General features: G+C 39.7%; 2 protein-coding genes across 6 annotated transcripts in view; one reads left to right on the top strand and one right to left on the bottom strand.

The window, feature by feature from the left end:
• The window catches only part of fam168a (family with sequence similarity 168 member A), a 29,240-nt gene extending 5,153 nt beyond the window's left edge, over positions 1–24,087 (bottom strand). For 2 of the 3 annotated variants that reach the window (XR_007449454.1, XM_049577475.1), the window contains exons 1-4: positions 23,893–24,087; positions 9,926–10,033; positions 9,129–9,220; positions 5,045–5,125 (exon numbers count right to left, since the gene is read on the bottom strand). Coding sequence is in view for 2 of the 3 variants with exons in the window: in XM_049577475.1 (XP_049433432.1) it covers positions 5,045–5,125; positions 9,129–9,220; positions 9,926–9,987 (235 nt within the window). In the remaining variant the exon portion in view is untranslated. The remainder of the gene's footprint in view (positions 1–5,044; positions 5,126–9,128; positions 9,221–9,925; positions 10,034–23,892) is intronic. The other variant, XM_049577477.1, reaches the window with a different exon arrangement.
• kbtbd3 (kelch repeat and BTB (POZ) domain containing 3) overlaps positions 1–27,504 on the top strand; it is a 52,823-nt gene that overhangs the window by 19,565 nt on the left and 5,754 nt on the right. Inside the window, exons 1-3 of one of the 3 annotated variants that reach the window (XM_049577470.1) lie at positions 25,988–26,296; positions 26,658–26,943; positions 27,051–27,216. In XM_049577470.1, the coding sequence (XP_049433427.1) occupies positions 26,669–26,943; positions 27,051–27,216 (441 nt within the window). In that variant the 5' untranslated portion in view covers positions 25,988–26,296; positions 26,658–26,668. The other 2 variants (XM_049577471.1, XM_049577472.1) reach the window with 2 other exon arrangements.

The raw sequence follows: 27,504 nt of genomic DNA, 5'->3' as shown, positions 1-27,504 counted from the left end.
TTGCTCATGCAAATGTTTAAGTTCAATGACATGAACACTGTCAGCAACCAACAAGTGCAGTCTCTTCAACGCTGGTGTTTTTAAAGTCTGCTAGTGTGTGGTAGGCATTTGCTGTCTTTAAATACACGATACAGTACAAGGAAGATGTGTTTTATGACAACATCAAGATTGGATGCAGACCAGTAGAAACCAAAAAGCTAAAGTCATTTACATTAGCTGTGTGTCCCTATACTTCCCTCTTTTATCAATTTATTTAAACTTTCAACTGTAGCTGATTAATCTGCCACCATCTTGATCATTTATTAATGGTTTAAGTAATTTTTCAAGCAAAAATACCCAACATTTGAGAGTTCCAGCTTCTCAATTGGGACTGTAGGCTGCTTTTACTTGTCTTTCATTATAGCAAAATAGAATATGTTGGGTGTTTGGATTGTTGCTGATCAGTTAAGACTCATAAGACATATGATGCTGTCACCTTGACCTCTACAACATTTATTTTCTGGAATTAAAATGCATTTTTCACTGTCTTCTGATGTACTATGGACCAAACAATACAAATCATTAGTTTGCAGCCTGATTAAAACAGTTTGTCCTTTGCATTTCCTACAAAATCCACCAGATGGGGGACTAGTGCCGTCTTTTAATGGCGTTTGAGTCTAAAAGCAACACAGCCAAGTGTTTGTGTGCCTCAAAAAGCCTCATTTAGCTGGGCTCACCATGATCTTTGAAGACAGAATTTTGGCAGTGTTTACTGTTAAAAGAGATAGATCTATAGTTCATGTATATGGAGTACATTCACCTTTTAAGGGACAACATACACTCAAGCAACCTACCAATCTTAGTGGTGCGTACATGATTTAACCACCATTTAACTGACAATACATCAAAAGGTTGAAAAGCACGAGGTCTACTGTAGGGCAGTGAAGACATCTGGTTCAGACCGCTGCATTAATGTCTGCTGTTCACGGGGGCTCTGCTCTGTGGGGTGCAGTAACTCTGAGCCGCCACTCGGAGGAGCCTGAAGGTCAAACATGCTACTAGCTAGTTGCTGCTGCAGAGCTTATGAAAGCGCTTCTCTCACACAAGGACAAGGGAACAAAGAGATGCTGGAGCTGCTATGTGTGTCTAAAAGTGTGTGTGCATACCCTCACACACATGCATGCAGGGCATTAGAGGACAATGGTGTGTGACAATTACACAAAAGCCCTGCTGATAGAAAACAGTTTGTCTATTCAATGGTCTTGGGAAATAATGACATTGACCAAGACACATTTCTAATCAGAGCAGAGCTGGCTTGTCTGGAGGTTGATGGTTGTCTGGGACACAAAACCCACAGACTTTGATTTCATCATACATCCATGCACGGCAGAATGCACAGGAAAACATTTGCAGTTAAACATCGCCACTGCTGATTTAAACAACAGCCTCGGTAATTAGGTTCTTTTGTTGGAATGAGACTGGGCGAGATTTGCCAAAGCATACCTGATATTTTGTTAGACTTCCAAAAGATAAAGCCCAACTGGGGGGAGGGGACGACAGGGGGGCTTCAAACGCAGCACAGATGAAATCTACAAACCCATCCTGCCTCTGTAAGGTACTTAAAATTCAGGAGGACAGGAAAAAATTCAAGTAGCAAGGTATTTGTACCCCTGCTCAGAGAATTGTATCTGAATGTTTTCAAAATGTGTTTTCCTATAGCTGATAATCTACTTCAAGCTTTCAATCGATTATATATTATATATTACACCAGTTCTTCAAAGAACTTTGTTCTTTTCATTCATTACCAATTTACCATCCCATCCCTTTGTATGGAAACACCCAAATATCTTTAAAGTCATGAGTTTTATTGCTTTTCTACAAGATCATACTGAAAAAACATCTTATTGACTTAGCGACTGCCAATATTATAGCGGTTTCCTTTTTTATCTCGCTGACTGCATGTTTCTATTATTATGACTTGCGTATCTGATGTTTCTGTGACGATATATAAACTAGGGCTCCTCCCTGAAAGTCTAACATTCAAATAATCAGTCAAGAGACCCCTCAGTGAACTGCCATTGTTCAAGTCCAGCAGTGGGATTTTTTCTGACAGCCAATGTGTAGTGTACTTCTGGGGACGTTTCAGTCCGAATCTTTAGCTGCAGAGTGAGCGCTCCTCACATTCGTGCTGCTTTCTGGTGCCGGCAAGATGTAGCAAATTTACAGCTCATAGAAACTTAACATGATGAAGTCTCTGGCTTTTGTTTGACATCTAGTGTCGGCAAGAATGTTGGTGCATATTTCTGATCTGTTGTTATCATAATTAGCATATATTAGTTGGAGGGCTAACTTGACTGAAGATAAGATAAGATATACTTTACTGATCCCCCAGAGGGGAAATTCAAATAACACAGCAGCACAAGACAAAAACAAAAAGACATTAAATAGAATAAGATAAAAGAGAGAGAGAGAGAGAGAGAGAGAGAGAGAGAGAGAGAGAGAGAGAGAGAGAGAGAGAGAGAGAAATAACAATACAAAAATAAAGGATAAAATAAAATAAAATTGCTCCATCAAGATAAATAAAGTGACTAAAAATGGCAGATTACATGTATGTCACTGTCACCCTGAAAATCCCTCCAATTCCTGTTCAAATTATCAGTAACGCAAAAAATGGGATGAACAATCAGATATCCAAATCTAATTCAACTGACATAATTCTGAGTTGGGACTTAGCCTAGTATAAACCTGTATGTCTACATTAAAACAAACGAACAAGTGTGCTAATAAAACCCAACTCAATGGGACCTTGACATTTGATACTATTTCAGATTAGCAATGTACTAGATGAGAATTTGTTATTTGTCTGTGGCCTAAGTTTTTACATACTGGCATAGCTTTTTCCCCAGTTATTCATCTATTGATTACCAGGATGTTATTTGTTGAAGTCACAACTAAATACGTGTTAGACCTATTTCATTTTGTACAAAAGCTTAATCTCCAGTGAGATCATACTGAAAGGTTCAAGACCCTGCCACACTAAACTATCTATATCTATACAGACACACCATATCTGGGAAGCACCGAGACAACTGTTATTCCCATCTGCTACGGGGACCAGACACCGAGCCCCAGCAGAGCACGTATCTGCTGCTATAAGGCCACTGGCAGCTGTTACTGGCTAGCTTCCCACTCCTTCACCATCAATGCCCTTTAGGCTGAGATCACCACTTAATCCATACTGCCTTCACATTACTGCAACCTCTGCAGCGCTCTCGACAACCTTGTTTGCTCAAGTGTACTGAGATGAAACACATTTTGACACATCAGTGATTGTGGGATTACATCAATTTTTGATACATATCAAAATGATTATTACTGAAAACTCATTGGCAGCTAAGGGCATCACAATACAGTATCACAGTTACAAAAAAAGGAACACGCTGTGCCTGTGGAACAAAGACGCAGCACCTGTATTTAAAAGCTGGCTCTGTGAACTTACTAGTGTGGCAACCTTTTATGACTCATCTTTCCCCAACTGAGAAAAAAACTTGGTGACACCAGACTAGCTCATAAAGAGGAAAGACATGGCCCTGAGGTGTGTGAGATGATAGTGGCATTGACAATAAAACTTGTGATCACAACTGTTAGAAGTATAATTTGCAATGAGATCAGGAGATGATCACATGGAGATGATGATACACATAATAGCACTTATCTACTGGCATAATGGCAACTGTGTGTTTTTATCTCTATCATAAGTTCTTATTTTTTAAATAGTGGTCTGTGTTTGTGTAGTAGCTGTGTTGATTTCCAACTGTATAAGGCTGGGATGTGGTGGCACTGTATCTGTCTGCTTATTGCCTTTAGAAGTCTCCATAAATGAAGTATTAGGACAAAATAATAATCACAATAACTCAGACAATTACTGAAGATGTGGGGAAACCATATTTGCTTTAGGTTGCGTATGCATGTTCGACATAGATTAATTGAAGCTCTGTAGAGCAGCAGCAGTAATACATCATCTGACTTGAAATTAAAATTCCATCAGTGTGTAATTTATTCAACACATTAAGTGTTTTCCCAGCCTCAACCTAAACACCAACTAACTTCTGTTTCTTACAAAAAGGTTCACAGAAGCACGCACATCCCGGCAATAAATACTAGGTGCTGGACAGAGGAACGTGAAAGATGGAGAAACTAACTTTCATTTCTACACGACACATAACTCAATTGCTTTCCAGAGTGTGAACTGAATGATTGCCATGATTACTCATCAGCAACATAAACATATTTCTAAAAGCAAGATAAATTGGTGGCACAAATATTGGTTTGTGAAGGCTGTTCAGTTTATACAAAATACACATCTGTTTTTAATTATTATTTCAGCAGACTTGGCACCATTCACAGCTACCAAAGAAGGAATAATCATCTTCTGAGGCGGTAAATCTGAAACTTAATCCTACTAATTTTATTGACTATTTCAGAGTTTATTAAAAACTGTTACGAAATGCTTTGTTGCAGACTGTTTTATTTTGATAGAGCATCTGTAATAGTACTGTGGAGTCAGATATGCACAGTTGATGGTTGCGTTATTGTCGTTTACCTCATGAAATATGATGTTTAAGCTTTTTGGCTCTGCCTACACATTTGTTCACACTATGATTTTGTCTTTACCCCTCAACTTTCAATTTTGCTCTGTGGTTTTTACATGCTTGTATTTTGTATTGTGCAAATAAAGAAACAAATCGGCAACAGTATCATATCTACACATTACAGGGCAGGCAGAGTAAAACACATTCTCCAAGTTTAATAATAAAAATGTGACAATGATGTGAAATTATCTGAATGTATCGCTGTGTCTGTGTGACATCCTTTACACAAAGCTTCAGTGGATCGTCTACACTCACTGCCATCTTTGTGGTGTGTGTATCCGAAACATCCCACTAATTAACACCCAAAAAATTGAGGTGAACTGCCAGCAATTTCTCCTGAGATATTCACAAATATTAACAAAGTCAGTAAAAGGTGTGTGTGTCTGTGTGTGTGTGCGTGTGTTAGGGCTCACCTGGTGGATACCCAGGACTGCCTGTTTGATAGAGGTTGGGTGTATAGGTGGGAGCCGTGGCAGGATACCCTCCTGGATACCCTGCAAGTCATCACAGACAAGAGAGAAAATATCAGAAACCATAGCTTAACAAACAGAGAGGGCCACAGATGCACACAACAAAGAGTCTCTCTCACACACACACACAGACACCGACACACAGGTAGGGCAGTATTTGGTTTGGAGCGGGATGCGCACAGATGGTGCTCATTAAAAAAAATGTCTGCACCAATCACACAGTCGGCTGAATGCGTCTTACATACAGACGAGACACACCTGCCAATATGGTGTGGGAGGAGATAAATTCAGAAACGCATTAGCAATGCATGCAGACACGTGCAAAGGGGGGGCATGCACACACCACATACACACTCTTGTGCGTCATCAATTACACGTCGAGCAAACAAAGCAGATTTTGACCTGAGAAAAAGCTTTCACTGATAAAAAGGTGCGAGTTCGACAGAGCGAGACAAAGAGGGAGGGAGAGGAGGAGGAGAGTTAAGAGACGGTATGTACGTGAGCGAAGTGCTGCTCGCTGCTTGCTATTATTGGCAGTCAATCTCACAGACTATCTGTTCTGTAGCCCTGAGCCTTTGCTATATCTAGCTTTGGCTGCTGTCTGCTGTTGTAGGTTGAGCCACAGATGTAACAGGTTTATTAAATATCTGCATCAATCTATGCTGCAGCAGCACAGAGGGCTGTGATGGTTAACTAACCAGTGCTCAGCTCAGTTTAATACACGCTTACTATAGATTACGCAGAAACATTTGACCTCTAAATAAAAAGCGTACAGGTATAGCAACCCACAAACTCCCAGGTTAAATTCGATGTATAATTGTAGATATTTTCAACACTTTAAAAAATGCATTACATTTTCATTTTTAATTTAGTACTTAGATCCATAAAAGCATGATTAGCACTGAAACTACTGGCTGAATGAGTGATTAGTCAACAAACATAACAACAAAAAAAATAATTGCTAAGAGTGATTTATCAAACAAAGTTTCCAGACGCATCTCAATTACAGCTTCTCCAATTTGAAATTTTGCTGCTTATTTCCTGTTTTATATAATAATAATTTGAATATCTTCAGCGTTTAAGACTGTTGGTTGGGCAAAACTTGCAATTTGAACACACCTTGGACTCAGAACTTCAACATGTATTTTTTTTAACACTGTATAAATGCAAACAATTTATCAATTACTTTATTCTAAGGATTCAATATAGCTGCTTATTTGATCATGACACTCATCAGTTGCAGCCTGAAGCATAATATTTTAGACCTGTGAATGAGACCTGAGTCTTTAACGTGGAGTCTGACTCATTTAGAGTGGTTTCTCAATCAGGAAAATAATGCAAACTTATTAGCTCAGCAGCTGCTGCAGCACGGTTCGAAAGATTTAACTAAATGTCTGGTGACTTGTTTAATTCATCATATGCACTGATTCAAAGCCTTGGATTAAATGATACAATAACACACCAGATGTGGTTACATCCCTATAAAGCATACAGAACTATTGTGATTAACAAGGTGTTTAAGTTTGATACTTGATACTTAAGTTAAAGAGAGGGATGATTGTGACTGCTGCTCCTTACCAGCACAAATATTTGTATTTGCTCATCGACCAACAGAAATGTCAATACTTAATGGCATGAATTAAATCACATCTTGCAAACATTGCATCCTTTAATTAGAGATGAATTCACAATTATCTCATAAGTTGACCTGAGTAACATTTAACATCTCAGAACCTGAGCAGAGTCTATTTCTCCAAGACCCAGTTTACAAAATTGAGACCAGCTTAAGGACTAACCTAAGGTAATAACAGCCTGTCTCTGAAGGTGAGTTTGTAAATAAAACTGTGAATGAATTTGTTTGAATACACATTAAAACTACAATCAATAATGTTTAACAAGAGCTGCCCTCTGTTATATTATTCCTGAAGTCTGCTGGTCACAGTGAGTGTGTAGTTAAGATAAACCAGGGCTCATTTACCTATATTCACAGAAGGTCATGTACCATCAGTCAGATCTGAAGTTAGGAAAATTACGAACCGTTTTATCATTTAAATGTGCCTGTGGTGAGTGTTTTCGCATCAGTGGACACACATGAGATGAACTGCTTACTAACTGAAGCTCATGTGGAAAAAAATGAAGTCTCTGCCAGGAAATAATCCCCAACAAACATGCTGCTCCTCAGACTTTGTCACATGTGTTTAGTTCACACGAAAAGGTTAACTAAACATGAGTGGAAACACATAACTGTGAGCTACGCTAGTGCTCTCATTTTACTGCATCAAATCTACTTTTTAAAATCTGTGTGCAACCTTGTGGTGAATACAGAACGAAAACATTCATCATTGCCGCAGTCACCTTCGACCTGCAGTTCAAATTCTGCACTGTGTTATGGAAAATAAAAACCCTACGGCTGATTCAAAACGATGGAGAGAAGGGAACTGAAGTGACATCATGGAGCAGGCCAAATTATCCAAGCTTCACGCTTCTGCATCAGGTTAAAAAGATGCCACAAGAGACGAAGGAAACCGTCTTTTTGTGGCTTATTAAAGTACAGCGTGACGAATCTAGCCAGCTGACTTGGATGTCAAAATATGGAGCTGCTCTGCGGAGTTTTCGCTCCTCTGATTTTGTCTCGAAAACATGTCTGGCCACACTGTTTAACTTGAAAACAGTGAACTGTTATTCTTTCACATTATGTATCACCGTATGACCCATTCCTCCCGACTAGCTCTGGCTTTATCATGAAATGTTTTCTTCTATCTTCTTTGTTTATCTCAACATGTTCTTCACCTGCTGCACTCAAATCCTGTGCTGGTATTAAATTAAAGGCCACATGATGTGAACAACTCCATCTTTAGGGTCATGGTCCAGGTCCACACTGCTGCTCTGCAAAGAGTGTCGACTCTGCTTCCTTGCTGCTGCTTCAATGAGAGATTATTGACATCCTTAACTTCAGTCAACACTTTGTGACCATCTTTTCCTTCTTCTCCTACCTCTCTTTACCCTTATCGAACGCCTTCTATCCTGCACCAACCCCCACTTGTACTAAAAATGCCAGAAAGGTTAACGTCTCCTACAAAACAGTTTTACTAGTTTGTATTATATCACTTTTCTGTCATACACGACCTCTGTGGATGCTACATGACTGCATACATACTGTAACTGAGTCACAAACTTTGGGCATTAGGTGTTTATTGAAAACTTTTTGTGACCTGTTTTTACAAACTGTAAATTCGTTGTTCAGATACCAATGAAGGACATTTATTTTTTTTGAAACACATCCTATACTCCAGTACATTGCTGAACTTCTCTGGCCCTACTCCAAAACAATGTCTTAACTGTCCCCTGATCGAGGCTGGAGGTTGGAGGTCAGTTCACCCCAAAATCAAAAATACAAATTTTTCCTGTGCTGCTGTTTATCAATTTAGATTGTTTTAGTGTACATCTGTCGACCATATCTCCACAAAGAGAGGAACATGCATATACTGCTAGCTCACCTAGCACCACTGAGTTAGCTAATGTTACAGCTCAGCTAAGGAGGATGCCAGTAAAGTTTACATCTCATGCTGTGATTAGCCTCTTCTCCATGAGTAGATGCACACTTCCTTCTGCTCAGTGATATGGTTGACAGTTCCTTTATGAAACTGCTCACAACACAGCCTGTGGATTCTCTTGATTAACCGTGCATGATTTCTAGTAAGAGACATTGCTGCTGAGTTTTTCAAATGTTGTTTTTAGTGCTTTGAGCACCTCAAGCCGAGTGCCATCTAGTTCCATTATATTGGAGAGAAGGCCGGCATCTCTGCAGTCGATATCTCCAACACTCAGCAACTCACACCAGAACAAGCTAGATTGATAAATAGCTCAAAAGGGTAAGAGGAAAAATACGTATTTTTGATTTTGGGGCGAACTGTTCCTTTCCTTTCCTTTCCTTTCCTACTTTTGGGACATCAAGAGGCCATTAGCAGAACTTTTCAGGCACTTGTTCAGCAACTATACTGAATGTGTATGTGTGTGTTAGTCTTACCTGTGAAGGCCATGTTCTTAGGGTTTCCATAAGGGGTGCCAGGCTGAACGGGGCTGTAGACTGGATTCATAGCTGAAGATAACCTGTTCTTGCTGAAAGAGAGAGAAAAAGACAGTGTGGCAGAGAGGGCAGGGGGGATAAGAGAAGACAGAAGACAAACGGAGGAGAGAGACGTAAGCCGTGTAAATTGGAAAGAAAATTGTTACGAATATCAAGCATACGCACACACTCATCACGCACATAAATCCCAAACTCAGATTCTTAAGGCGACATCCAGCTGAAGGATTTTGCCAGCATGCAACAACAACAGAAAAAAAATCAATCCCTGTGAATCCTCACCCTCAAGTAGGCTCAACGTAAGTATGTATTTAAAAACACAGACTTTTTGGAATAAATAAGGCACAAGTACTGACGAAAAAGCACAAGTAAGCATGGATCCACTGAAATACTGGTTTTGGTTTCCTGTTTGGCTTTTAATACAGCTAATCATCTGCCTTATTTTCACTACTGCACCAAGCAAGACAGGGCGAGCTCTACCAGCCAGGTTTCCACTGTTGGATTGAACGGAGGAGTGGCCACTAAACATGGCTGGGGTGAAGGTTACCAGTAGCAGCGCCGTTTATACTACATCTCCCATAAGGAATCTGTCTCCAGGGGTCTCACAATGTAGACAAAAAGACCTCAAGCGCTCCAACTTACCTGCTCGTGAAGAATATGGGCATGGGAAATTATGTACATGTGTATGTGTGAGTGTGTGTGTGTGTGTGTGTGAGTGTGTGTGCATGCGTGCCCCGTACCTCTTGTGCGTGTCTGGTTGATACATGAAACTGAATTTGTCTGTGGGATGCCCGCTCGCCATTCTTGCTGTATGCAAATGAGGAAGGAGTGGAAGTGGATATGCAAATCTGAAATTAAAACAGCGAGAGGTCATGATTACAACGAACACAGGAAAAGGAAAAAAATAAAAAAAATTAAAGAGGCAAAAAAAGCAAGCACCAGTGCAACAGCAAATGGTTAGTGACCGCAGCAGGGGAGACAGTGATTTAGACAGTGCATTTGAGTGAGTGATTGTTGTGCCTTTAGCCTCTGATAAATGCATATCTGTACTAATACAACCCAGTGTATGGGGTAAATCTATTTATGTGAATACTGTGTGAAGTGGACTGTGCTGTCCATGGACTGTGAAATAGACTCTACTTTTAAATCTCTACCGTGAGCTCTTGCTCTGGCAATACCGGCTGATGAAACAGCCTTGAGGTAATATTTTATTAATTCCTGTGTATGTTAAGCCTGCATGATGCGTGTATGTCCAAGAGAAAGTGAGGCATGAGTATGAGTGTGTGTGTATGTGATGTGCTGTACACAACATCCAATACAAGCAGCAAAGCAAACATTAAGACAGCCAAATGAAAAAAGCACAACACACCCAGTGAGCGGGCAAGTGACGGAGAACAAAATATAGTACAAATAGGCCAAGTCTTGCACCGAGCCATGAGTAAGCATGATCCAGTACACACATGAGCCAGAACCACAAGAGCATTGCACAAACACAGAGCGGAACAGCTGAGGAATAAATAAAGAGAGGAAAGGTGTGTGTGTGTGTGTGAGCTGTGTGTTATTTGAGTTCATGTGTATCTTGTGTTGATTTGTACTTCCGTCTCTGAAAGAGATGGGACCCCGGGATGTGACGGCAGTGATCAGGCCGGTTCTTTCTGGTTTTCAGTGCGGCTCTGTCATGTGTATGTATAAGACTGCATGAAATATGTTGTGGCAAGCTCTCTGCACACGGCACATCAACCATTCACCGTGTACAGACGATCAAAACCCATTTGTCCAGTTCTGCTTCCTGCAGATTTGTGAATTGGATTGTACAAATTTAAGTCTGACCGATCCATCCTGGGCTTGTGCTTCATGGCCAGTTAACAAATCCTTCAGATGATTGCAGCTTCACTGTCACAATTCCTGGGCATACACTGTACCATGGTGATGCCAAACGGCACCAAGTGACACTTCAAATTAGGCAAGGAAGCATTTCAACGCTCCATCCAGGAACACTGACGTCAAAACGCCCAGAGATACTCGACAACTGAATGCGAGCACAAACCCGTGGGTGCAGTTGCTTTTGAGTTGCGCATGAATTCCTTAAAAACACGCATATGCATGCCCAAAAAATGATCAAAAACACATGAGCCTGTGTGTGTGTTTGTGGGTGTGTAAAAACAAGAGTGGTGATGTGTCAACGCTGGTTCATTACCCAAATTCATATCTCGTAACAAAAGACTGTGCCAGGGGAATTGATTAACCTATTGCTGAACACATCACATAGTACATTTCTCATTAATCTACTGTATCTCCTATGATTTAAATCCTTCCTCCAGGGCAACTCTTCCTCCCACCTTTCATTCCTTTCTGCCGTTCTTCTTCATTCAATTCATCACCACATGTCTCCACCTCCCTTAATCAGGGATTCCACATTCAAACGTTTGATTTTAACAAGATTAAAAGCAAAATGCAAACATTATTACAACGGGCACATTAAGAAAACAAATAGCTTAACTGGATTACCTTAAAAATGCAAACCCTGATGTTTTCCTAAAATGTCTTCCAAGCTCTCTGTGAAAGTTTTAAAATTCAGCACCACTGATCTGCACAAGCAGCGCAATTCAACAACACCAAGAGTGGTGCTAGCAGCTCTGAGAGACTGTCCTTATAGACAGCAGCGCTCTGAACTAAATGCTAACATCAGCATGCTAAAATGCTCCACATGACAATATTAACATGCTGATGTTTATCAGGAATAATGTTTATCATCTTAGTTAGTATGTCAACATGATAACATTTGCTATTTGGCACTAAACACAAAGTGCAGCTGAGGCTGTTGGGAAAGTCATTAGTATGCAGGTACTGGTCATAAATCAATGTGTTGGACAAATTAAAATTCAGAATGATGAAAAATAAGTTATTACAGTTCGTTTTGAGGGGGGCATGAATGTCCATGACAGATTTCATGGCAATCCATCCGAGGCTTGGGTGGTATCTATATAACATCGACGATAATTAAAGCTGAGCTGCTGTAGATAGAAGTTATTGTTCAGTTTAGTCAAAATAAATCCTTAATTTAAAAAAGGTAGATGTAGAAAATTCTGGCTATACAAGCCGGTCTTCGGTGCCGTCTCTTTCTACCGTTGCTGGTCTGCTTTTCAAGGGTTGCAACGGTATGAGATTTTCACAGTACGATAACCATCTCAGAAAATATTGTGGTTTCATGGTCTCACACAGGATAGGATTCATATTTTTGTCAGTCAGCATGACCCTTGAAGGAATTAATTTTTTTCCAATATCGTAGATAAGCAAATGTATACAATATAATAACCGTCAACCTTTATATCACAGCATACCTTACAATCGGTATATCTCTGCAACCCTACTTGTAACGCTAACGTTATCCCTGCCACTCGCAGTCATCATCTTTCTTAGCTCAGCTGTGTGTTCCACTAGTAGAGCCTGACCTCTGGTGGTGCATATGTTGCACTACATCACCTTAATATAGCTTCTCCAAATCAGTTTATAGAAAGAGGAGCATCTGGATATTTAACAGTATTGAAAATATTACCTTAAGGACTTCTTAATACCTTGGTATACCATAACACTTTGATACCACCCAAGCCTAATCCATCCCATAGTTCTAAAGACAATTCACTCAATGTTAACCCATGAAATTCCATGGCAATACATCCAACAGTTATGACTATGACAAGGATATTTCAGTCTAAAGTTGACCGACAGATCATTTGCCATTTCTAAAGCCAATGCTGTGGGCATGGCTTTTTAAGAGATTTTTTTTCCCCAAATTTAAAATCACCATCATTGTCATAATTTAGGCAAAGACATCATACAACCATTAGCCAACATAGCCTTAAAATGTACAGCCTGTCATTATCTCAAAAAACAATTATCATCAGCATCAAGCTGCATCAAATTAAAGTTAAAGCAAAACACGTAAAAGCTTTAATTAAATAACCTTAATCTGGTAGTTGTTCATGTCAGCTAAGTTGTAATGTGCATGTAAATGTGTAGCGCAAGGGAACAATGCCCATTAACACATGGACAGGTGGCTAAGCTAACCCTGAGGTCTAGTGCTGCAAACACAACAAATACCCAATTACAGCTTTGCTCGAATAGACTAGAGAAGAGAGTGTGTGTTCATACATCTCAGCCTGAGAAACAGAGTGTATATGTATGAGTGTGTGTGTGTGTGTGTGTGTGTTGGCTAAGGTAAAGAAAAGTGAATGGGCGAGAACAAGAGGGACGCCACAATGCGTCTAATGAAGGTGTTTGTGAGGAAAAGAGAACAACAGAGATGCATGTGATGAGTAGGAGTGTCTGACTCCCTTGTTTTCAGGGGGAGGGGATGATGGAGCACTTCAGGGCTCTCTATTCCTAAAAAAAAACAACACCTCTTTCTAGCCAGGAGACCTTCTGTTCGACAGACCACTGCGATTGTAAAAGCCCATTTTACAGAGGACATTCACCATAAAAAGAGATGGTACATTTATTTGTAGGACGTTGTAAAGGGGCAGCGAGGAGTGTACACATCTCCTCCATGGTTTAGAAGTATTTCTAGCTCTAAAGGCACACTTCATAAAGAAAAGAACTAAAATCGACACCGTATTGTTGGGTGCCTGAAAATATCAATAACACATCCACACTTGCTCGAGAGACACCAGCAAACAGCAACTGCTGCTGGGCACTGGGAGCCAAGGGTTTGGGTTGTCTCCTCGCAGTGGAGTGTGATTTTCTTGTGCTACACTTTTTCCTGCAAAAGGAACAATCTGCCATTTTGGAAAATACACTTATAAACGATCCACACTGGAGTCTGGCAATATCAGTTGCCATCTCGGCGTGTGGTTACAAATAATGATTAAATTCTGATTAATGCAATATTTTTTGCTATTTATCTGCAGCTTCAACCAAAGGTCATTTTCATTATTTAGTAATCTGCTGATTATTTCCTTGATTTATCCATTTGTCTATAAAAAATTAAAGGCACGCTGTGCAGGATTGTCATTTACTGTTTGTAAACACACTTGCCAGTGAAAGTGAAAGTAAAAGCTAACCTCATATTCCTTTGGCATTTCATATTTGCGTTTTTTGGCACGGTGTCCCTTTCCTGCTGCTTACGGTTTGGCACCTGGTTGCTGCCTTCTTATAGAGCCCTCAACCTCACCTGATACACACGTATAAATGTCCCGATCACAGAAAATAAGAAGATAAGAAGAAAATAAGAAAATGCAGGCAGAGGACTCAGCAGAAAAATACACTGCCCCACATGTCTAATGGGTAACATGATAATTGAGAGGTATTACTTCTGTTTGAGTCAATACATTGTTTTTAGAAGATCCTGTTCAGTGTATCTTTAAAAAATCTGATAATATTTCACCATCCTAACTTCCAGGTAGTTTGACCCTACACAACCAAAAAGATGTTCCATTTATGATCATTAAAGACAAAGAAAAGCAGCAAATCATCACAAATGAGAAGTGGGAAATGGGGGTCGTTAGGCATTTCTGCGAGAAAAAATACTTGTGCAGTTACTAGATAATCACATTATTTGTAGGTGATGGACAGAAAATTAATCTGCAAGTGAAAATTTCCAATCATGAGTTACTGGAGCAAGAAAACAATGTCTTCAAATTACTTGTAAAACATTTAGCATTGGGAAATGTCAAGTTTTTTGTATTTGATTAATGGCGTAAAATGGTGGATATGAGATAACTGTGAGTTAAGAATTTTTAATCATTCAAACACAGAGAGCATAAACATAATGTTTTGCTAGATTGTGTTTTGAAATTGCCTGCCTTGTCATGCAGGAATCAAGCTTGTAAAGAGCTGATATTATATGGTACTGCAAGTGTATGAAAATACATTAAATTTGTCCAACTAGGGCCAAGTAGTTTAAGCAGCATAATTGGAAGAAAGCTTTCACAGTGAAGGAGCTGGAGAGCTGCAGGTACATGTGCTGTGTTGCCAGAAGCCACTGAGCCTTCACTGTTACATTACAATTCACCATATACACACTTTGTGACTGTCTGTTGTCTGCTTTTTGTATAAACTGATTTCTCTGCCATTCACTCCTCTCTCCTTGGAACAAACACATTGGACTTCAGAGACAGCAGGGCTAACTGCAGTGTAACACCCCTCCATCAGTCAAAGGGCTGCTGCTTACAGCAGACTCTGGCAATGATGATGAAACTGTACATGTGACATAAAACGTTTTCACTCATCTGCTGATAGATACCTTTCAGTATCCTATTACAAGCAAACCAGAGACCATGTTACTGCATGTTTGGCTCTGTAACAGCCTGCCATCCTCAACATCAAACTGGATCTCACTTCATTTTCTCCCCAGCTACCTGTCTATGACACTGCAATGATGAAAAAACATTTATCAGAAAATTGGATTTCGACTGAAAACTGACGCTGCTACACAGCAGCCAATGGATGGTGTGTGCTCTAGTGGATGGATGTTGTTTGCAATTTTGATTTGACTCATTTAGTACACTTATCACTACAACATTGTCCAAATACTAAATTACACATTTTATTCAAGGACGAGGCAGTATTTTTTTACTTGTGGAATGAGAATTATTATACCTCAAGGCCACACAAACAAAGCACAATGAAAGGAAGTAAAAAAAAACATATCAAACTCACTGGACACACTGCAACAAACCATTCTTTTCATTACGGATTGTTTCAATAAAAACATTAAAAAAATGTAATAAAAGCCTTTTATAATTTACCACAGCAAACAGTGACTTATTCAAATTCCTTGTTTTATCCCATCAAATAATCCAAATCCCCCAAAAATTACTAGCATAAATGACAAAGATGGAACCAGCTAATATTTGGCATTTTTGCTTGATGAATCTCCAAAGCAAATACATTGACAAAATAGCTGCTTATTATTTCTTATTGATTGACTAATCATTTCAGCTATAACTGCAACCTTCAATACTGACATCAAAGCAAATCGGCAGCTAACGCTCTGTCTGGCACACAAACACACACACACACGCTGACATTATTAAGACAACCTTCCAGCTCCCTGGCTTAACCAGAGTTATTTTTCAGGACTTTGTTAACCTTAAACTCTATTAGTGGGACTTCATTTGGGCTGAACTCACCAGCTATAGCTTCAAGGCATAGGTAGAAAAACACAGCTCGCCAGCCTACATGCTATCAGAGCTCGGGTGTATTTGTGTGTATCTTTAAATGTTTTGTGTGAGCTCAGTAATGTGACAGTCAAGTCTTGCCTTGTCTCAGATCTTCAAAGATTATGCCAACATATTTAATTTGTGCATGTTAATATAAAAACGTGCATGTTGTTAAACAATAATGCTGGTTGCACTCCATAAAGGGAGATTCCTGCAGCCTCGGGGGACCAGAAGAGGTAATAATGAGGGAGGAGGAGGATTGTGAAAGAATAAACCTCTCACTCGCTCACACACTCACACACACACACACACACACACACACACACAAAGAGCTACCATTCCTAGAGAACATGTACAATACAACACAACCCCCACACCGACTCTATCCTCCCACATAATACCTCACCAGGCATCTACTCTTTAAAGCAACAAATCAAAACCGGTGGGCGTCATCACACTTCAGCACAGGAGAGAATAGAGCTGAACAGCTTTTTTTTTTAATCCTCAAGAAGGCAACATTTCACTTGGGTCATATGAAAAGGAAACAGAGAGATAAAAACCGTAAGACAACGAACTGCTGAGTGTAATGTGGTGCGTCAACAGTATTTTCATTCTTAAGGACTAATCACTATTCAAAATACCTTCCCGTAATTAATCACACATTTAATATCCTTTAAGTGGGCTGCTCTTTTTCTATTTATTGACTTTAGTCTATAGCATAATTTTAGCATCAGTTCACTGTACTGTAAAGCCAAAACAATAAATGTATTTACAGAAAATTGTTCTGTAATAGTTAATCCTTTCAAGCTGAAAATGCAGAAAATACACCATTTCTCGCTTCTCAAATGTGATTTTTTTTTTTTAATTTTCTGTCTTCTTTAATTAAGTGGAAACATTTGCATATAACAATCCATTAAAAATGTCATGGGCATTTTGCATTATTTTCTAACACTGTATTGACCAAGCAACCCAAAAAAAGAAGACTGACTGATCAAAGGGAGACTCTGACAATAAACAAAATAAAACCTGTCAGTATCTGTGAAGCATTTCAAATATGTACAGAAAATGTCGCTTATAATTTAGCCTTCTGCTAACTAGAGCCGAAAGCTTATGGCTGCAGCTTCAAGTTCACGTTTAAGTAGCTAACATTATCTAGTGTGTCCTCCACCTCACTCCCCGATGCAACACATCACCACCCCAGGAGTAGAGCTGGCAGCTGCAGCAACCCAAATCCACTCCAGCCACAGCAAAATGGACTGCCCAGACTCTCTTCTGAATCAGAAAACTTTCTGTTGCTACCTTTACACAGATTAGACCCAGTGCTGCTACTGGCCACCAGCCGGCTGTGACCCTGGGCACTGAAGGGTTTCTGTTGATGGGATTCAAGCCGCTACAGTCACCTACCGAAGGTCCATCTCCCGAGGATAAACAATAAACAATAAAGCTCCATTAAAACCCCTGAAAACTTGGTTTCCAATGTCAAGTATTTCTCTTTGACACTTAATATTCATATAAAACATTGTGCTTATGTATGTTTTCAGAGCCTTTAATACAGCATAAATCCTGATAGCATGATATCTAACAAAACAGGCCCAAGGGACAGTCCAACTAATAGTGCCTGCTGTCACAATCAGAACTGACATCTATAATCAAGTCCGAAACCAAATCCATCTCAGTACAGTGCTCAAAGGCAATGTGATGACATCAGAAATCCCCCCTGCCTTCCACACAATCAGACCTGCCCTGCAGAAACGAGCTCCAAACAGCCCTGGGCTATTTTAGATCTAGGACAGCACTATACACTTTGGGACAGCATCTCCCCTTTTCTCTGTGCCGACTTCCTCCTCCTCCTCTATTCTCCTTTCCAAAATCATGTCATCAGTAACACACCTCATGGGTCTGTATCCCTGGATTATGTGACAATATTGAGCCAGCCCACTGAAAACTGATATGTTACCATGGAATAAATACCCTTTAACCTTATCCATTTATTTATAAGATTTCTACCTCTGCTGTGGTCCTTGGGAGCTAAGCCACATTTAGGGAGAGCAAAATGGCAGTAATCTTTTGCTATGATGAGGCTGTATCAAAACATATGATTTCATAACGCAGAAAGAAATCTAAATTCACAGTTAGTGGTGGAAAAAGCTAAAAGCGTTACCTTCACTGAGGTTAAAACAAAAGAGAGGGTGGTGACAAAGTTGTCTCCAACAAAGAGTCCTTAATTAGGGTATTAATTAGAGGCTTCTGTATAGCTTTCTTAAAAAAGGAGCATCAAGTAATTTGACTTTAAATGGGTTCCCACAGCAACTGGGAAATAATAACATCGATAGCAGGCCTGAGCGATCCTGGAAACAAGCCTGGAAGTCTACGGCCATGCTAGTTGCCTAGTGAGGCTCTAACACTAATTTACATACCAGACAAAATTGTCAGACGGAGAAAAAGTTTTCAGAGAGCGATCTATAGATATCATGTTACCACGAGCCAAAGTGAAATTCATCACTTCACAAGAGCCAGAAAATCATGCAAAAACTCGGGTGGATGATTGGTTAAAAGTTCATCACTGTAAAACAAGTGAACTTCAGAGGGCACTTGAAGACATGGTGTTTAGATTTCCAAAGCCGCGTGCTGGTGGTATAAATCTCACTTTTTGTCCCTTAAAATTCTAAACTTGTGTGAAATCATTGCAAACAGAGATACAGACTAATATATTGCATATATGCTTGTAGAAAATGTCCAACAAGACTCGTTCTTTGCCATAATTTAGCAGTGATTTAACCCATGCTGATCGCCACCGTGATGGGCAAGCTATTAGAAGCTATAGGCCTATAATTACCAAAAAAAGGTGTCATGTCTGTATGTGATATAAGTGCATCCTCAACACTATGTTATCACTTGCACAATAACAATATAAAAAGGCACTGGTGCATGTGTGGCCTGCTGCAGTATCTATCTGTATGTTTCAAGGCACTCTTAATGATTGCACAAAGCTCAAAGGTGCTCCAAATTAATTAACGAACCAGGTACATCAAATTTTATTGATTGATTTTTTACAAATGCCACATCAATCCAAGCTGGGAGATCAAATAATGAGCTGCTGGGCAAAGTCAATGTTCTCATTTGGCCATGGGTTTGATTTTGAATTTTATTAACCTTTTAGACATTTTACCAACGCTGTGGAAACAGAACTAACAAATCAGACAAAGTGGATTGATTTTTACAATTAAGGCCATCAACTTGCAGAAAACTTGGGTTAAAAATTTATACTTAATTAAGCTTCTAGTTTAAGAAAAAACTACTTAAAATTAGCTACTACATTACTGGGCTGTAATAGCCAGTGATTAAAAAGGCAAAACTCAATTCCTGAATTCAGCGTCACTGGATTTGTGTTTTGAGTAATCTGACCCTTTGAGTTACAGGAAAAAAACACACACATGCACGCTGCACCAAGTCACAAGCATGCACAAACAGAAAAGAGAACCAACAGCTTTATGAGCTAGATGTTGGAAGTTAAACCCATGATAAACAATCAATACCTCCAGGCAATATTAACTGCAGACAGGCATTATTGCCTGCAGCGGGGGTGAGACTTGACAAACACAGGAGAAAAAAAAAGGCCATAATGGTGTAGTTAACATAGCAACCAGTGATATTTTACTGTCTCTTTGCACAAATTCACCATTATTATTTAGGAAGGGCTTTGATGACATGCTGATCAATGCCAGCTACTCAGATATTTCAACCTTACTAAATATACAGAGCCGACCAGGTCTTCTGTGAAATACCTGTTCAAATAGTGTCCCAGCTGAAAGCTAGCTCTTGATAAGATGATTAAATACAACAGGGTGTAGAGTCAATATACAAACTGTCTCAATTTTATGCTAATATACAGGAAAGTAAAGTACAGTAACATTTTGCAGTAGCAGCATTTGATACAAGCCGTGCTGGCAAATAACAACATGTGACTATAAAGAATACTTTACTGATTTACAACCAGGTGTTTGTCACCGCGTTGTGGGTAGTGTGTGAAGATGAACGGTGTTTGGCCTTCCCCCGAGCAAACAGCACTGAGAAGTTGTCTGTGCCGTGAGCAAAAATCCGCCGAATGATGCAGAACACGTCATTTCATGTGTCATGTCACAGATTTTGGCTGGTGGATGGGCGGGGAGCTTTGGGAGCTGGCAGCACGAAGGGCATCTTAACACTGTTCATCTGCACACACTCCCCACACTGCAGTGACACAGCGCTCGTTGAAAATCTGCAAAGAATCCAGGTGTATAATGCTTTTGGTGATTTTCTCTCATTCATATACTGCTGATGGTATCTGATGTCCATTAAACATAGTCAAAGTCCAACTTAAGATGAACTAGGGGTGTAACTATACATCAGTCTGGATTGATTTATTGATTCAGTGATGAATAATCCAAGTGATGCAAAATCAGTACATCGATACATATCATCTTTAAGATACACCTTTACTTTGATATTCCGATGGCATATGTGTCTCCATTTCCATCCAAACACACAGCTTCCTAAAAATTTTAACAGTGCTAAAGGCCTGGTGTGAGGCAGATTATGGTAAGCAGCAAAGAAAAAAACAATGAGGACAATTACTGATACTGTCTTGTATTGATTGCGGGCACATGAATTGAATCTGCATTCCTGACAATTACAGTAAGTGTGCTTCTTTCTTCTTCCCTGGGCTCTGTGGGTCATCATTTAGCAATAACCAAATGTATTGTCAACAGATAAAAGCTGCAATAGCCAATCAATTGAAAATTAGCTGGCAACTATTTTGATAATTAATCATTCAAGTCAATTTCTAAAAAGGGGTGCCAAAAATGAATGCCGCCATTTTTCAAATGTGAGAATTTGCTGCCTTTCCCCATCTTAAAATCAACATCTTTGGGTTTTGGACTTTGGGAAACTGATATTTTATAGACTTAATTAATTTTAAAAAAAGATAATTAGATAGACTTATGATTGTCCATTACAGCCAAAGTTTTAGCAATTAAATAAAATGATAAATGACTTCCAAGATGAAATTTAGTGGTATTCAAATATGGCAATTTTGTTCAAATATCACTGACAGTGACAACCTGTCTAATGATGCAAATGTTTACATCTGCTTGTCCCATAAAAAAAAAAAAAAAAAAATTAAAAAAAAAGCCGGTCATTAAGTCGAGGCATTGTGGGCTGGACATGAGGAGGGCAAATCTGGAAGCTGTCGTCTGTAAGCATCTCATTCACTGATCTCTGATGAGAAACTCATTAAGTGGTTCAAACCACATGGGACTGAAGTGCTAGAAAGACAACAGTCTGTTATAGAACCATCGACTCTCGTAACATTAAGAGACTCCAGCTTTCTATAGTCTGACAGTTTTACGGCTGCATTGTACGGCCCACCATTCATACACATGAGACTCCGCTCAACGCATGCCAACCCCCCCCCCCAGCATGGCAGCCAGGGGTCACCTTAGACTGAGGATGAAATTGAACTAGCAAATACTTGAAGCACTTCGACACCTTTTTGGCCCAGCTTAGCTCTAGCTCTTATCCTATAAAATACAGACTGACTTAAAATGCCACCCTTATACTGTCATTTATGAATTGATTTCTCATGGATGACCATTATCCTTGCATTTAATATGCCTTCATCTGGGGGATGCAATTCTGCCAGATGCCTTTAGTCGTAAAAAGACTGTGCAAAGCCTTTATGATTTGTGCATTGTTTGTTCATTGGACAGAATCGATGTGACTCGAATGTTGTTCAGCCTTGTTAAGCATAACCTAAATTAAAAATTTAGAACAAAATCACATCACTGAATGTCTAACATTCGTGGAGCAGTGTGCTTCTTCCACTCTCCTGTACACAGATAACTTTAAATGCGTTGCTCTGACGAGGGCCAAGAACAGTAGTATCTCAGAAATCCCTTTAGACAGATAAGACTTCTTGAATTAAATAGGATTAGTGGTCAATGACTGAAGCAGGTAATCCCCCAAAAAAGATGATCGCGAAGAGGATTCATTTCACTGATAAGACTAGTCATAAGAGAGAAGAAGAAAAATATGCCTGTAGCATTTTGTGTAATCCTGTCTCTTTTAAACTACACAGGGCTCTGTTTAGGTTTTGTATTCTGTATTGTCAGTGTGTACAGCGATACACTGTTAGGCTGTTGCATCCCTACTATTGCTGAATGATTAGTTAGTGAATCATTAAGATGACCGAAAGAAATTAGTCAACAAGAATTTTGCTCAGGAATTGATTGTTAAAGTTGTTTAACAAGCCAAAATGCCAAATATTGTCTCTGTCAAGGCTGCTTAACTCCATTTCCTGTTACTGTACAATGAAATATTTTATTGTGCCAGCAATCAAAAGGTGTTATTAAGGGTTTTTCACTATTTTCTGACATTCTTTAGACTGAATAATAATACTTAAATCAATACCTGGACAGCAAATTAATCAATATAGAAAATAATCTTAAGTTGCTGTCACACTTTGCCTTTCTAATGCTTCTTCTGACAATAGCCGGGGTCTTCATGTAACCAAAAGTGAATCTCAAGAGGAACCACATGATTATTATGAACCTAATAATGAGTGATGTGCATAGACTCAATGAGGTGAACCATCTAAACCCAGACTGCAAATATTTACATATGAATACACGCTACACTTCATTTTATAACAGCTGCACAATACACCACAGATGCAGCACAAAACTCTGCTGAAAAACAAATCAGTTGCACAACAAATTATGATGCTGTGTTTTGTTCAAAATAGTGACTGTAGCCTGGAGGATACAGCCAAGCATGCAGGCGTTTGTATTTATCACCACATCAGTGGTTAATATGTAGTTATATCCATCAGACTATGGCATGCACTGGCAGTACACTGCATTCCTGAGATAGCAAGCAACGCCAAAACAGCCATGGTTGGACAAAAATGGTCACACTCAAACAAGCTTAAGACACCATTTTGGAAATCCACCGATTTCTAGATAACAACTCCGAGATGCCATCTTGCCAATTATCACCAGATTAGCCACCGTTAGCATGGCTATTCAACCATTCCGAAGCACCCCGTGCAGGAATCTATGCGGGTCACATAATAGTAACATTAGCTTAGCTTAGTCTGCTAGCTTAAAAAGACAACCGCTAACCCGTCGTAGCAGCATCCCCGCATCCCTCGGGCGCACGCTGCTAAAATTGCTAATTAGCGAGCTAGCTGGGTCAAGATTAGCAAACTACAATGAAAAACACTCACAGCAGGTCAGAGCGGACTGCACCGGAACATCAGCGGCTACTTTTACCGCCTGGACGCCAACCACTAACCATAAAACCCCGAGCCGTTACGACAACGGCTATCAGTTTGATTCCGCTATTTAAGCTAGCTCCTGTTAGCTTAGCCTGCTAGTTCCCCCGATGTAGCCGACACGGAGGACAATTGAAGGGATACGGAGGAAAAGAAAGACAGAAAAAAGCGAACAACTAGCAAGTCGACACATGGACATTCCTGCCCTCCATAATAGACATCGGACAAGACTTACCAAAGCCACTCGGTCGAACAAAAAAATGATTCCCCGTGTGCGTACGTGCTCTCTCCCGTGCTGTGTGCTCTGCCTCAGGTCGGTGCGGACTGACTGGCTCTGCTACAGCAGCGTTTTGTCGGACCAGTGGCGCAGGGAAGACAGCTTTCACCCGAAGAGACGGCCACCGTGTGGGGGATGGGGATGCACTGCCGGGAGGGAGAGAGGAAGGGAGGGATGCAGGGATGTAAGGAGAGAGGAGGGGGTCCGACCCACCGATAAAACATCCAGTGAAGCGGCTCTCATAATAGCCTTATAATAATAATGATAATACAGAAATCGATATAGCTCAAACTTATAAAAATGGAAAAAGCAAATGAGTGACGGAATGGCCTTAGTTTCTGTTGTCCATTTTGACTCATAGTCCTCAATCAATCAATAACAGAGCATTTGATTTTAAGGATTGTTGCGACTAATCTGCTAATAAAGATAATTCAGATGAAGGGAGGTGGTTTGATTGTTATGTTGCTGTATAATCACAGTTACTTCTTTGTTCTGTTGTGTGTGTTCGCACTTTATTGATTGTGTTAATGAGAAGTGGCCTATATCCATACGTCGTTGCATATATTACCAGGACAGACACAGTCTGTAGTAGTATCTGTGCATGTCTGCAAAAGCCTGCCTTTATGTATCTTCGTAATCACCATTTCCAGGCAGGAAAGTGTGTTATTTGGTCAGCAGCACTGTGGCAGTGAAACGGTACTGCAGCATGACTGAAGTTGACGTTCACTATTTCAGAGGCTTTTACTTGGTGCGTGTGTGCAGAAGCATTACCACAAGTATTGCTCTGCAGCCAGGCAACGCCACCCAGTGGTGACAAGTTGCATTGCACCACAGTGACTCAATTTACCAAATACGCAGCTTTTTTTTTTTTTTTTTTTTTAAATATTACATTTATTTATTTATTTAGTCATTAACTTTTTAGTAAGTTCACATAGGTGTCAAATGGACACAAAAACCCTACACATTTAAAGTGAACTAAAAGCAAAACAAAACATATAAAAATGACTTACTCATGTGTCAACTATAAGGCCTGATTTTGTACATACGGGTAGGCTAGGCCATTCTGACCATTTTTCATCAAAGTATCAGTTGGGTTTTTAGTTTAATTGTAATTCTCTCCATTGTGTATGTAGTATAAATTAAGTCAATCCACTCATTTATGGTTGGTATGTCTTTCTTAAGCCATTTTCTTGTGATAGCCTTTTTACATGCCACTAACAACACCATCGCTTTGCACAGTGAAGCTCGTCTAGATTGGCAAGGTGCATTGTTTTAAAATTAAAACAGATTTTCAACTTACAAACTACCTCCAGGTAATTAAATTTTTTTTAAATATATTTTGCCTGTTTATTAATTTATTTATCTAATGAATACAGTTTTTGCTTGAATGTCATTCATTAATTTCTTACTTTACATATTTTATGTAATTTCTTATGTGTCCTGACTTCTTAGCCCATCTCTTGTGCTGCAAGTGAATTTATCCCCTATTTTTTTATGATGGGTGCATTTAATTTTATGTATCTCAGATGCCACAGCAGGTGATATTGGTTGAAATAAAATAAAACAGATATTAAATAAATAAATAAAACAAGAGGATGAAGCGGTTAGAAGATGAATGAATGAACTTCCACACTATCTCGGCTACTCATACAAATCTGCAGCTCCAGCGAGAAAAAATTCAGAGACAAAGGATTTACTAGTAACAACATATTCATGCACATCCTGGAACCCTGTCTGCCTGTTGTTGTTGTTTTGATTAAATTAAAATAAACTAAATATTATTTTATTGTTTTATTTAATGTTTTGCCTATTTATTTACACAGTTTTTGCCTTAATGCCATTTATGTATCTCAGATGCCACTGCAACAAGGTGATAAAATAAATAAATATTAAAACAAATAAATTAAATTAAATTAAAATTAAAACAAATATAGATCTGCAGCTCTAGCCAGCAAAAATCCAGAGACGTATTTCCGTCTATAGTATCTGTAAAACCACGTTAATCTGAGGCTGATGAAAGATTAAACACCAAACTACTACACTAGGCCCCAGCACAGTCCCACCGAGCCAAGACCTAGTCTGTAAAACGACCAACGAGCGAGAACTACAGTTCCCAGCTACCATTGCACACTGCTCTACCGCAGACAAAGAGCCGCATACATGCACACACTACTCGAGGGCTTTTAATAAACAACAGCAACATCTTCTTATTACTAACAAAACAACGCACTTTCAGCAAAGATCATTTTAGTGACAAGTATATTCGCGGAAAAACAAGAAGCTGTCCGAGTCCTCGCGTGATTTCACGTTTCCGGAAGTTAGAATGGCATGAGAAGAGAGAGCTGTCCGAGGTGCTGACACTGTGAGTAGCGCTTGTCCTGCTTCAGACTAAATATCTCTATATTTCACGTCTATATCTATTACTTGTATAACCTATGTTGGACTTTTAACATCAGTGCATCATCTCAGGTAGTGTGTGTTATCTTAATTTTGAACTGAGTAATTGTGTGATAATACTGAATGTGCTAGACAAGATCTTACCTTAAACTGTTCTCAGTAATATTAAGCATTTAGTTTACTAATTTCTGCTCACCTTTCTGTGTGTCTTTCACACACAGACACATACATAGTCACATAATATAAGGGGGCAGGCTCAGCCTCTTTATTATCTGTGAAAATGCATCATGCTCTTTATTTAATTTTAATTTTTTTGATTTTATCAGAGTTTGAAAAGATGGACGAACCTCAAGAGTCACCGTCATGTATCACCAACGCCCACAACTCCAGCAGCAGCCCCCCCAGCAGTAAACCTGGCAGTGCTCCACTATGCAACGGGGTCCCAGAGTGCAGGACCCTACTGCGGGTGCCTGAGTCACACGGACTCCAGCTGCTGGGTGTGCTCAGATCCTTCAGGGAGCGAAGCCTGCTGTTTGACTTCACGATTAAGGTCCAGGAACACAGTTTCCCCTGCCATCGCTGCGTCCTTGCAGCATGCAGTGATTTCTTCAGGTACTCTATCTATCTATCTATCTATCTATCTATCTATCTATCTATCTATCTATCTATCTATCTATCTTATCTATCTTTCTGTTAAAGTGTAACTGCTCTGTGTTTAGGGCCATGTTTGAGGTGGATATGCGAGAGCGTGGGGATGGTTCAGTGACTCTAGGTAACCAGTCTCCAGAGGCGGTGGGTTCTTTCCTGGACTTCGCCTATACTGGAGAGACACTCATCACTGATGGCAACGTAGACATGCTGTTTCAGATTGCATCTTTTCTGCAGGTAGAACTACAACCAGTCTTTTTTTACAGTGCATCACACCTGTGATTTTCCCACTATGGCAAAGTAAAATGTCTGCTGCACACTCTCATACTGGTGTCTAATTAGACCTCCTGTCACCTGTTATAACTGGAAAACTTACAACTTAAGTATTCTTACTGGAACATGAGCTTTGGGGACCTCACCATGTAATCTCCACCCAACTGCAACACAAGCAAAGGCATGAATGGATTACTGAATGGGCTAATAGGGCACAGGTCCAGGGGCCCAAAGTGTAAGGGATCCCCCCTG

Source organism: Epinephelus fuscoguttatus, linkage group LG5, assembly GCF_011397635.1.
Source record: "Epinephelus fuscoguttatus linkage group LG5, E.fuscoguttatus.final_Chr_v1".
NCBI classification, from domain to species: domain Eukaryota; kingdom Metazoa; phylum Chordata; class Actinopteri; order Perciformes; family Serranidae; genus Epinephelus; species Epinephelus fuscoguttatus.
Note: the sequence above shows the minus strand (reverse complement) of the source record. Positions and strands in the feature narration are given on the sequence as shown.